At 33.3% G+C, this 13,569-nt stretch overlaps 2 protein-coding genes across 6 annotated transcripts in view; one reads left to right on the top strand and one right to left on the bottom strand.

Annotated features, from left to right (window-relative positions):
* The window catches only part of LOC149739578 (dedicator of cytokinesis protein 7-like), a 28,957-nt gene extending 23,635 nt beyond the window's left edge, over positions 1-5,322 (top strand). For 2 of the 5 annotated variants that reach the window (XM_089873098.1, XM_089873102.1), the window contains exons 38-46: positions 497-628; positions 1,073-1,093; positions 1,905-2,039; positions 2,671-2,837; positions 3,160-3,312; positions 3,738-3,888; positions 4,203-4,309; positions 4,628-4,783; positions 5,149-5,322. In XM_089873098.1, coding sequence (XP_089729224.1) covers positions 497-628; positions 1,073-1,093; positions 1,905-2,039; positions 2,671-2,837; positions 3,160-3,312; positions 3,738-3,888; positions 4,203-4,309; positions 4,628-4,783; positions 5,149-5,170 — 1,044 coding nt within the window. In that variant the 3' untranslated portion in view covers positions 5,171-5,322. The remainder of the gene's footprint in view (positions 1-496; positions 629-1,072; positions 1,094-1,904; positions 2,040-2,670; positions 2,838-3,159; positions 3,313-3,737; positions 3,889-4,202; positions 4,310-4,627; positions 4,784-5,148) is intronic. The other 3 variants (XM_089873099.1, XM_089873101.1, XM_089873100.1) reach the window with 3 other exon arrangements.
* A 3,806-nt stretch (positions 5,323-9,128) lies between these two features.
* LOC149739579 (uncharacterized) lies at positions 9,129-11,828 on the bottom strand. Its single transcript, XM_089873112.1, has 6 exons — positions 11,673-11,828; positions 11,014-11,160; positions 10,337-10,471; positions 10,148-10,228; positions 9,726-9,815; positions 9,129-9,317 (listed from the first exon to the last, which is right to left on the bottom strand). The coding sequence occupies exons 1-6, from the start codon at positions 11,750-11,752 to the stop codon at positions 9,299-9,301; spliced, it is 552 nt and encodes a 183-aa protein (XP_089729238.1). The 5' UTR covers positions 11,753-11,828; the 3' UTR covers positions 9,129-9,298.
* Between the last annotated feature and the right edge of the window lie 1,741 nt (positions 11,829-13,569).

Consider the following 13,569-nt stretch of genomic DNA (forward strand, 5'->3'; position numbering starts at 1 on the left):
TTAAGTCATTGAAATTTATCCCACCGCATCTTTATTAAGTAAGACTTTTAAAGTCTTAAAGCCTGTGTAAAAGTGGTTTTGTAGTTTTTTTTATAATATTGAAAGTTCACCATTTCGAAATCCAGTTTATATTATTAATTTAACCTTATACTATTTTCTTATACTTCAAAAATTTATTATTCTTACAAATATTGTGATGATGCACTGGTTATTATATACAGCTCAATATATGGTAGGGTGGGCCGGTGGGGGTAAATGGGACACATTTTCATTCTATTTCTAGTCCTATTTGATAGAAAACAAAGAACAATCAAAGAATTATAAAAGTGTATCTTCACAACTCTCACAGACCGTTGTTAATTGATTGAAACCTGATGAGAATATTTGGATATTAGGTGCTAAAGGTGTCCCATCTTCCCCCACAGTACTATATAGCACAACATCACTAATGGTGTCCCAAAGTACACATGTATAATTTATTTCCAATCCGACATAGGCGGGCTTGCATGAGGTGGTTGACATGATTTATAACATCTTGATTCCAATATACAACCATGAGAAAGATTACAAAAAACTTTCCAACATTCACGAAAAACTTCGAGATTGTTTTACGAAGATCAACAGTCAGGTATTTTAAGCTTAGCAAAATCATAACTAAGCAAGTTTTGGTGTTGCATAACGTGTTTTCACAGTGTTGCACAACACATTTTCACAGTGTTGCACAACACATTTTCACAGTGTTGCACAACACGTTTTCACAGTGTTGCACAACACATTTTCACAGTGTTGCACAACACATTTTCTGCACTGTTCTGTTTTTTATTACATTTTATAAATGGAGTCACATTTTGCCATTCCCATTTTATAAATGTTCCATTTTCTTACATTTTAACATTCAAAGCACAATTTATTTATACTAAGTTTATTATTTAATAGACAAATTTCTAAAAAATTGTGTTATCAGATTTTTTTTAAAATTGATTAAATTTTGTTATTTTTTTGCCCTACAACATTAGCATGTTTTCATTAAATTTTATGTTGCAATTTATTTTATTTTTATGTTGCTTGGAAGACTGGCTTCGGTGGTTGGGAGGTAGGTGTCAACTCTGTGGCAATTCTATTGTAATTATTGTTACAACTCCATTATTTTATTCATGTCATCAACTTTTCTTCTGCCTTTATCTAAAAACCAAAGCAAAAATTGTCTGTTTTTAATTTTTGCAAAATTAAATTAAAGTAAAAAATGTCTGATTTATTTTTAATTTGTGCTAAATTAGTTAAAGTAGAAAATTGAATTTATAACAATTGATTTAAGTTTTTTAAATTGACATAATTTTCCCGCATTTGTTAAAATATTTTTGTTTTAATACTGAATTGCTGAGTAATAATAGTGATTATGACGCATGTGGTGAATTAATTATTCGTTTATTTTTTTTCGCGGTTCTCCGATCATGTGATCTTCTCTGCTGCTTCTGCTTTTAATTGGTGAGTTTGAATTTGAACCAACCAATCAGCTTGCTTGATTTATCATAGAAATAGCAAAGTCATATCTGCTCAACATTGTATTTATTGTGATCTCTATTTCTCTGAATGAGTTTGATGTTCGTAATATGTGTCATATTTTTAATGTATCTCCTTAATATTTTCATATGATGTAAATTGTAAACTAAAGGCCACTTCTTAAGACTTTGCATTGGCATATGGCAAAAGTTTGGGCAGTTTTTGTATAGATGCACGATGCATGGGAGTAGTTGGTGATAAATTAAAGAAAACTTTGTTAGAAAACTGTGGGAACAAATTACATAAAAGCACCTATTATGAATGAGTTTTAATTTAATATTTGTATAATCTTTATAGTATTACAATGTATAGGTTTCTTATAAATAACGTTTATATGGTAACAGATTGGAAAGCGAATGTTTGGGACTTACTTCAGAGTTGGATTCTATGGAAGAAAGTTTGGAGATTTAAATAAAGGGGAATTTATTTATAAAGAACCTGCTATTACAAAACTACCAGAGATTTCATATCGTCTTGAGGTTAATGATATGTATTATGAATTCTAAGTCCTGCTAAAAACATTCATTTTTCCGAAAAGGACTATTTCTAATAATATTTATTATTATATGTTTAATGTTTAAGATTGTATTTTAATTGCTCCACTTAACTTATTATTGCAAGCATAATTTTCTTTACTGTCAAGTATTATAGTAGGGTGGTAAAAGATGGGACACCTTTTCATTCCATTTTTCCCCCATTTAGTAATAATAAACAAAGAACGTTAAAGAATTATAAAACCATGTTCGCACATCTCCTATAGACCGCTGTTGATTGTTTGAAACACGATCAGGATACTTGGATATAAAGTGCTAAATGAGTCCCATCTCCTCAACCATGCTATATGAATATGTTAATTTATCCATTACTTAAACTCTTAAAATATATAAGGAATTAATTACAAGACAATCAGCAACAAACTTAATGAAATCCAACAACAAAATATCTGTGACAGATAAATGCTTCAGTAACGTGTCAACCATGTTTGGTGGCAAAGTATATTGTTCTGCCACAGCCCATGGCAAATTCATAATATGTACAAAATGGCATAGTGAATTCGGCGGTCCTTGCCTAAAGCGTAGATTAAACATAACTAAAACAAATCCTCACCAGACGTTCTACTCTCAATGTTTTGGAGCTGAAAATGTTGAAATGATGAAAGATTCAAGTTCCGTTGACCCTGATCAACTCGATCCAGATAAAGCTTATATTCAAATAACTTACGTTGAACCATTCTTCCATGAATATGAAGATGGGAACAAAACAACGTACTTTGAACGGCAAGTTTATGATTTGTACAACAGTTTGTAAGGAAAAACAGAAATGAGCCAACAGTTGCAGAATGGGTTTGGTTATCATATGTATACTATTGTACAATTTCCTTTAGTGTTACTGTAATTTTAGCCTTTTGTGCCAAACTTCAAAGTATGTAAGTGTATTATCAATCTAAACAGTTTAGGAGCCAATGATTTAAAATGTTAGACCTAAAACAACTCCTTTTAAAAACACTTTAATTCTGCAAACTACTATCTGTAGCTAATCTATTATAATCAATGATAAAAATTAATCCTCCCAAAAACCTAAACTAAAATAACTCCACAGGAATTTCAATGTTGATAAGTTCATGTACGCCACTCCATTTACATTGGATGGGAAAGCCCATGGAGAGATGGCTGAACAATACAAGAGGAAAACTTTCCTACAAGTTGCTCATACTTTCCCTTACCTTAAAACAAGGATCAATGTTATTAACAAGTGAGTATAAAATAACTGTCTGTGTATTTACGATATCTCAATATGACATACATCAATTTGATAATTCAGTTTGGCCTTTTTTTGTTCAGTCTTTGGTATTTCATTCTATTTATAGGTTATACAGTATATGGTGCACACAGTAACACACAAATACTCGAAACTGTGTACTTTCTATAACCATATATGGTATACGTCAATTTGCTAAGTCTGTTTGGTCATCTTTTGTTTAATCCTTAATGTGGCATGCATAGATACACTAGGTAGACACGGTAACATACATATACTTTAAAATTATTCAAATTTCGTTAGTAAAGCAATTAAATTGTTTGCAATCTCTATTTTAAGTTTCTTATACCAAAACATGTACATTTACCTCAAGTCACATGTATTTTAAACACCATTTATAAGAATACATGTCATTGAAGGTGGGAAACTGTGTTGACGCCACTTGAATCTGCATGTGAGGATGTCAAACGTAAAACAAACGATCTTTTACGAACCGCAAAACTTGAACCACCGGATGTTCGAATGTTGCAAGTTAATCTACAAGGAGCTGTGCTTACTTCTGTTAACCAGGTGCGGTGTGAAAAAAAAAAGTAAAAATATCACTTTTTGCTTAAGGGTTACACGCTCGCTTTGTAACAGGAAGATATTGCTTGTGTTGCTTTCATTATTTGTGGGTTAGTCCCTGGCATTTAATTGGAAAACTAACCCACTGGTCACTAATTGGTTGTCAAACATCAATTACTCAAAAAATTTATAATTATATACTTTGTAAACAATTTTTGTAGTTTATAACCAAAGTTGTCTACCACATGGAATAAATAACTTACATTTGTTCGTTTAAAATTATAGTATTATCATAATAACACATCCATTATAACCGCCAGGGACCAATGCATGTAGCAAATGTCTTTCTAACTGATATTCCAGAAGATTCGAAACTTTGGATTCCTTACAATGATCTGCGTTTGTCATTCCGACAATTTATTCATGCGTGAGTTACTATTTCTGTGTTAGGTGATTTTGGGTAATGAATATAAAATTCATCCAAGGTTTGGTACCACTAGCACAGTGGGTTTCCATTGTGGGCATATGTGTCCTAGACAAGACACTATACAACAATTGCTCCAACTCGGTACTGCCCAAAATGTCAGCCACACATAAAAAAAATTACAAAAGGCTTTCATCCATGATGTTAAATAACTTAACCAACCACAAGGTATTTTGTTGCCCCTGAGTATAAAAGTTACGTTCATTCAACTTTAAATTATAGCCAGGTCTGTGATTGTGACATAACATGATTTTATCCTAGATGTTCTCTTGCATTGAAAAAGAACAAATCTTTGATAAGCAATGATCAGAAGGAATACCAACGTGAAATGGAACGAAATTATAATCGAATGAATGAGAATTTAAAACCAATGGTCAATAATCAGGCAATTGTTCAGCTTATGTTAACTGCTTCAAAGTAAGTGGAATTTCTTTAAATGTTGTGCTTAAAAGTTTAAGGACTTACATTTAAGAAATAATGAAAAAATATGGATGATATTGTATTTAATAGGATACAGTTTGTAATAATTTTGAGTATCTAGGAAATATGATTAAATTACAAACAAAGTGGAGTTTAATTTCAATATAAGAGTATATTGTGTGTTTTTAAATTTGGTTGCTAATGCCATTAATAACACTAAAGGTCTTAGTTTTGCTACAAAATGGTGTTTTCTTGCCATTGCACCAAATTTTAGTTATCCTTAGCAATTGAGTGCTGCAAACTGTATTTTAGGGCTTTTAAAGTCTATAACAGAATCCTAATCACGGTATTTTTATTTACAGTGAACAACTTGGCCTTTGTTGATCAACATTACAGTTAAAGAGTGATAGAAGATTTTTTTCATATTTTTCAAAATGAACTTTAGGTTTATGTTGAAAATCATTCCTACGACTGCATTATTACATCATCAATCTGATATTGTTCCAAATAATATATCATTCCGAATTATAAAGAAATCGTGTAATTGCTGCTGAAATGTTGTTTATATTCAAGAATCATTATTTTAAGCTTTGCTGTCAATAAATATTGTGAAAAAAAATATATTTTCATCTTTGTCCTTTGGTTTCAAGTTGCTATGGTGTTACAATTCATTTCCTGCCATTTTTGAGATACCTAATGACAACGAAAGGAGAAGCAACAATTAGGGTTAAATGTCTTTAAACTTTTCAAAACCTCATCTTTCCACTGAGGATCAGTAAAGTACCCTTTCTTCTGTGTACCACAACATTTTAGCCAAACCTCAACTGGGAAAGTGAAAGTACCGGATTTTTCATAATTCTTGGTAAAAAATGGACTGTTTCCCGCAGGGTTTTTATTCATCAGATTGGCAACAACACCATTAACGATCTCATCTTCTTCGTTGTCAACTTTCATGTCCGCGTCAGGTTCTTCAAGTTTGTGCAATATTTCATGTTCTTTATTCAGTAAATCTATCACCTTTTTACGCAGAGTGGCGTTGCGCCTAAATCGGCCTTGAAACGTCCTAACAGTGCTGCTATTGGCCTTTCTGCCTGCCAATTTTAGATAACGCTTGGAATCAGAGTAACTACAATAGTCCTCCATAACTTTGTGACATATTTTTTCTATATTTATCGGTTTTCCCATCGCAATTTCCGACTAAAGGTGTATTAATGAATAATTAAGTATCATTGTCACGACCTCACCTCTAGTATTAATTAAAACTGGCTTGTGGATGTATTTACTTCTATTAGTAATATTAAAAAAACTCGTACATATAAAATATAGGTGTGGTAGTAAAACGTAGTATAATATAGTAGGGTAGGGAAAGATGGGACATCTTTAGCACATAATATGTAAACATGCTCATCGTGTTTTAAACAATTAACAACGTTGTATAGGAGTCGTGAAGACACGTTTTTTTAATTCTTTGATTTTTCTTTGTTTACCACCGAATATGACAAGAAATAGAATAAAAAGATGGCCTATGAGCATAGTATACTGAAGTGATAGTACGCTAACGAGACCACGTGACCACTTTTCACGCATGAGTGCACAGTTGCACTTCGCCCGACAGTTCAGCTAGACAGTGCAGTATAACAGTGCAAGGCAGAGTCCGTATATAAGCATTTTTATATGTTTATATACGGAAAAGGATCGCGAAAATTGTTGTATAATGTACAGTGACACATTTTTAATAGTTTAGCGAATTTGACTGATCGTTTGCGTAAAGAAATTACATTTGTAGCCAGATTGGAAATAATCATCATAGAGTAGCATATATACAATGGCCTCTGCTTAAACGAAAGTTTTCTGGACGACCTATTTGCTGATTCACTAACCACAGGTAGCACCAGATATAAGAACTTTACAAGTAAAAATCTCAGAACTTATGCATTGAGTTCTGATCTGGCAGATATTCAACCCACTGTAATTATTGAAGATTTCGGAAACAATTCTAATGCAATTCACTGCGTTGTAGCAGATGGATTAAACATCAATAGATTATTTTTTAAACTTGTAAGTTCAACTGGGGGCATGGATTACGATTCTGTTCTGGTTGCCCCAAATCCCTTTTCAGAAGAACGGCCTATATTTCTTTGTTCCGATCCACCACACTTGCTTAAGGTAAACTACTTTTTTTCTTATTTCTAATTTTTAATATTCAAATATTTTTTTGCAGACTGTCAGAAATTCACTCTGTTCATCGGGTTTTACTGGTACTCGGTTGATGAATTATAAAGGCATGGATATTTTATGGCAACATATTGACCAGCTATACGAACAAGAACAATCAACCATGTTGTTATTTCGAACCCGTTTAACAAAGGCCCATATTCATCTAAATCCTTTCTCCAAGGTAGATATTTAATAACATGCAATTTCCATTTGTGTGACTAATGGTGTTTTAAACTTGCACCTTCTATATTGTACTTGGAGTTTTAAAAACAAGTTTATTATCTTTTAAGATGAATCTTAAGCTGGCGAAAGATATCTTCAGTTTACAGGTGGCAAAAAAACTTGGATTCTGTCCAGGGAGCTGAAGGTACAGCAATGTTTGTGGCTCATGTTACTGAGTAAGTTACAGTAAATTTACAAATTTCCTGTAACTTACTCAGTTTACAAATTTTACAGTAATTTTCCCAAATTCTTAAAATAAACATCAATTATGAATGTGAAACAAAATGATATATTAAAGTACCCTTTTTCTGTCAAATATTTTTATATTAATTAGAATGTTTTTATTTAGCGTGAAATGGGCAGACGAATGCAAGACCCAGATATACATCAATTTGGATATTCTGTTGCACACTATACCCAAAGAAAAGTTATCAAAAAAATTAAAGGTGGGAACACCACATTCGGAACCAAAAATATGTGGACCACTGTATGTGATGCTCCAATGCCCAAAAGAAAAAAGTTGTAACTTTTTTTCTTTTACCGTTTTTTTTATTCTATAATCCTAATATTGATCTCAAGGAAGGGCCTCTGTCCTGCTTTATCAAAAAAAACCTTGAGAAATGATGTATTGGGTAGGATAGTAGGACAGATCGACACAGTCGAGGCAAAAGGCTATTTAAATTTATGGATAACTTTTCGCTTCTTAAACTGTATACACATGATAAGCATAAGCTGAATAATAAATAAAACATTTATACTGCACTAACTGATCGCACCCAGAGCAAAACTCTTTTTTAAAGGTCGGTATTATAATAAAATTTTCGAAATACAGTTCAAACAAGAATAATAAAAGGGCAGGAAAAGAACAAAGAAAAAATAAAGCAATGTGTTAAAATAATATATAAGCGTTCATATATTTACAAATGTGTGCCGGGAAAACGACAGTCGTTATAACACAGGTGTTCTGTTTCATACACCTCGTGACCATTCTCGATAATTGTGTTATTTATAATTTTATATGCTCCTGTTTAGTTAAAAATACTACATTAACTGCTGTCCTCTTCATCCCTATCACCATGTATATCCAGCAAATGATCGATAAATATTTTCAATTTTCATAAATGTTGTTTCCCATATTTTATGAAACACTGCATTAAAATCAATTTCCCTTGAATTTTTTTGTGTTTTCTTCACAGCAAGAACGTAGATTTGCTGGAGCACATACAGGTAGTCTGCATATGGGCATTTCAGCAGTCCAGGCACTTTCTCCATCATGTCAATAATTGCATTAGAATTGTTTCCGAAATCTTCAATAATTACAGTGGGTTGAATATCTGCCAGATCAGAACTCAATGCATAAGTTCTGAGATTTTTACTTGTAAAGTTCTTATATCTGGTGCTACCTGTGGTTAGTGAATCAGCAAATAGGTCGTCCAGAAAACTTTCGTTTAAGCAGAGGCAATTGTATATATGCTACTCTATGATGATTATTTCCAATCTGGCTACAAATGTAATTTCTTTACGCAAACGATCAGTCAAATTCGCTAAACTATTAAAAATGTGTCACTGTACATTATACAACAATTTTCGCGATTCTTTTCCGTATATAAACATATAAAAATGCTTATATACGGACTCTGCCTTGCACTGTTATACTGCACTGTCTGGCTGAACTGCCGGGCGAAGTGCAACTGTGCACTCATGCGTGAAAAGTGGTCACGTGGTCTCGTTAGCGTACTATCACTTCAGTATACTATGCTATGAGAGTCGTAAGGATACAGTTTTATAATTCTTTGTTCTTTATTTACTACTAAATGGGACGAGAAAATAAAACGAAAGAGTGTCCCATCTTTCCCCACCACTGTCCTAACCCTTAATTAATCTGTTTAAGATAAATGCGGTATGATATTGCAACTACACGCAGGCATGGTTTATTCAAACAATGTTATAGGACAAAAACAACGATAATGAACCAGCATATATAAGCACAGGTCCCAGCAACACTACATGGCGAACTATATCTACAGATGAATTTTACTCATCAAAGAATAAAGAGATCGGCTTTGTGGCATCCTATTCCGAATTAGAAGACCTGGGAATACAAACAGCATTAAATGTAGAACTTTTTTCGCGTAAAACCAATCGGACCGTCTTGAAATTCGGTTCAATTTTTAAGTTAATCAGAACATGATTCTGATTAGTTACAAGGCGCTGTAAGCTTGCAGTTTAATACGTCCATTTTCTTTGTATAACCTAAAACGTTTAGCTCCTTAAGGCCTGTCCTGCTATAATTCTATACCCTGGTTACACCAGCTATGTTAAGGGACGTTATATAAATTATAAATTGTTTAAAAGATCCTGCATTCTTATTTACAATGGTTACCACAAACATGGCCGACGTGGAGATTGCAACTAAAGTCAAGAATGGGCGAATTTCTAACACAAGGCAGTGCTTTAATATATAACTTTTAGCTTAAAATTCTAATGACAAAGATCTTACTCTGGTTTTTGTTCCTCTTTCGATCGGTACATCCTGTTCAAAGTTTCATAAGCTTGTTTCCACTGCAGGTAGTTACGGAATCTCTCCGATCTGACAAATTCGCTTATTTAAGTTAATATAGTAGGGTTGGGAAAGATGAGACACCTTTCCATTCCATTTTCCCCATCCCATTTGGTAGTAAATAAAGAACATTCAAAGACTTAAAACACCCTATGACTTCTATTAAAAAAACAACGACTCCTATAGACCGTTGTTTTTTTGTTTAAAACCCGATCAGGATATTTGGATACTATGCTAAAAGTGTCACGTCTTCTGCCACCCTATAAGGAATGTTAAATATGAACGGAATTGTACACCTTATCCCGCGTTAGGATTTTCCACTGACAACTCATCCAACGTTAAAATAGAGAAAGTGAACTTACAAGTCAGACAACTCTCGATCGACGTTTGATGAAGGTGGTGCATAGGCAACGCTATCATAAACTGGTGACCGAGTGTTCACTCTGCGTGGTAAAAATACATAATGAAATTAAACAACTAGTAAGATACTTTTCTTCACTTTAGAAAGCAGCTGTACTAAAATAAATGTAACATTGATTAAAATGTGCTACCGTTTTCCGTAGCGTCCATTGATCATATCCTGAATCCAATCATTACGGAGTTGGTGAAGCCCGTATCTGTAGTAACGTCCTTTAAGATCCGTCATTGTCCCTTCGGCATGGTTTCGTTTTTTAACAGCCCCATCTCTGGACAAATGTTTGAAATTATTCTATCGTAGAGTGGAGTTAAAGGGGACATTTATGCACATATTGAAGAATATTTTAAAACTTTAAATCTATAACGCTTCGTTCGAGCATCTCTAGCTACAAAATATTTTGAATTCCTGTTAACTTTTAATGCTAAATATACGTCAACGTTTCTTTATTATTAAGATTGCCTATCTGATGCTGTCAATTATTTTCTCAAGTGTCCTGATCGTGTTTTAAACTATTAACAACGGTCTATGGGAGTTGTTAGGAAACCGTTTGTAATTCTTTAAACGTTTTTTGTTTACTACTGAATGAGACGGAAAATATAGAATGAAAAGGTGTCCCATCTTCCACCACCCTACTATACGTTAACATTTATTCTTGTAATTATCAGGATTTGCTACATGTTAGTTATAAAGTAGTTTCGCAACAAATGGTTATAGCTTATATGTTTGAAGCTAAATTCACGCATGTCGAATTCGCATATATACGATATTACTATACTGAACGAAAACAGTTTACCAAACACACAAACAAACCTGTTTAGAAGTCTTGTAGGTTTTTGCTGCTGCAAGATATCTTCTTCCAATTCCTCCAAGTAATTTTCAGGATACTTTACGTCCGCATCGACCGAATTAAAATACGGTTCATCTTCATATTGAAGTTGTGCATTAAGTGGTCTTTCACTGCATTAACAATGTTGAAAAGTTGTTTACCTTGTATGTGTAATAAAGATAATGCATATATAGTTGTATAGTAAGGTGAGAAAAGATGGGACACCTTTAACACATAATATACAAATACCTTGATCGTGTTTTAAACAATTAACAGCGGTCTATTACGGGGGTCGTGAGGAGACGGTTTAATAATTCTTTGAATTTTCTTTGTATACTACCAAATGGGACGAAAAAATAGAATGAAAGGGTGTCTCATCCCACCCCACCCTGTATAGTTAAAGTGACGTGAAGGTATATAAACTCTAGATTTGAGCCAAATGTATATTGCGTTATTATATAATATATATATTGATCCCATTCGTTGCAATCACAACGAAAATATTGAGTTTCTGCACCTGCTCAATACATACGAATCCATATGGCGCTAACTATGACCTAGTAACCGCATATGTTTATATTAATAAGCATAATATACTCGCCAAAGGTCCTTATTTTGGAACTTCCTTTAAATTTCGTTTTACCTGTTTTCATATGACTGCACGCCGCTCATCAGAATGCACCCAACCACTAGAGTAAATCTCACAAGTTTAATTACATGCATACTTAGGTTTTTAAACTCTTAGTTTATATAGAAATCCTAAAAAAATAACGACGTATTATTTCACAAAATTATTATGTGAATAATACAAAACAAGAATGTTTGTCCAGAATTTTTACTAATGAAAGTTTCGCTTCCCACTAAAATCTATTTTATTTAAGTAGCATATATAGTACTTTGGGGGAAGATGGAACACTTTTATAGCACATAATATTCAAATATATCCTGATCGAGTTTTAAACAAGTAACGACGGTCAAAGTCGTTAATATACGGTTTTATATTTCTTTCAATGTTCTTCGTTTACTACCAAATAGGACGAGAAAATAGAACAAAAATGGGTCCCATCTTCCCGCACCCTACTATATATTATATTTAACTATAACATGTTAAACCACACCCGGTTATCTTTCAAAAAGCGAAATATTTTCCGAACTTTTGATAACAAGAACCTACGCAAAATAAAAAAAATAATAAAAAATATTTCATAACTTTCGTTTTCTGTTATACTCGCAGTTACATTCTTTACGCCCGTTCTATACTGCATCGTCTAATAGACTATGTGCCAGTCGAGCCTCCAAACGCTTGCTTTTATACCTCGAATAAAACGCCAAAATCAATCTATCACAGACGTTCGGCGATTTGGGAAAAAAATAAAAAAGATAAGGAATTTTAGGAAACGGTAATGAATTGCTTATAGTTCGTAACGTATAGTCCTGCGACCTTAATTTCAACGAAATGTCTGTTTTATCCAACTACCATATACCAGGGTTATAATATCAATTACATATACACCAACATTTCGTACTGTAGGACACTTTTAGCACATATTATCCAAATATTCTGATCGTATTTTAAACAATTAACAGCAGTCTATGGCAGTCGTCAGGCGGTTTTATAATTTTTTGAATGTTCTTTGTTTACTAATAAATGGGACGAGACAATATAATGAGAAGGTGTCCCATCTTCCCCCACCCTACTATATACAGTATACACTATTGCATATTAAATGGACAAAAACTAAAAAATCGCACTCCATGTATATTGACTTCATTTAATGCATTAAACTTGCAATGTCAACCCTGTTTCGGATTTGAGGAAAATCAATGAAAAATTCATTGTAACACCTTTGCAGGAAGCAAACGCACTCTCGCGGTTTTACACAAGTGTGTCAAGTCGCTGGTCGGGCGTGCCTCACAATGTTTAGGATGGTAAGACGTTAATTATTCATTAGCGCTTTAAACACGCCGATTAAGGGTTCCAACGACGAAGATAAGCTATGTCGAACAACCGTAATCAACTAGATTTTTGACGATTATTTCATCAAAAAAATTCCTTTCATTGTCATAACTTTAAGACGTAGTGTTATAAAATGAAAAAAATCTTCCTGTAATAAATTTCCAATAAAATTCTTTAAATGACAAATTGTTTTGTTCGTTTCCAAACTGTCCAACTCGCTTTTACATTCAAATCAACGGTTTTGAAGACGTTGTGTGGTAGGTTGGTTATGAATACGCGCATCTAACGCACCTGCTTGCAATCTATACAACTGTCAGTCACTCTACTGTAACAAAACCAATTTAAAACCGGATTCCATGTTATTAACATCTTCGGGATATGACGTTAATAAAATACTATTCGGTGTATGGGGTCCGGATACGTGTGGTCCGGAGTAAAGAAACTTCTACTGGATGTTTTCCCGCAGATCACCCGTGACGTCACCGATTACGAGAAAAAATGACGTCACAGGACGGAAGTGAGCAATCGCTGACTTAATTTAAATAGAGTGGATTTGTTAGAACTGACTAGGAGTAATAAAGCG

The sequence above is a fragment of the Ciona robusta genome, chromosome 2, assembly GCF_009617815.1.
Source record: "Ciona robusta chromosome 2, ASM961781v2".
Taxonomy (NCBI): Eukaryota; Metazoa; Chordata; class Ascidiacea; order Phlebobranchia; family Cionidae; genus Ciona; species Ciona robusta.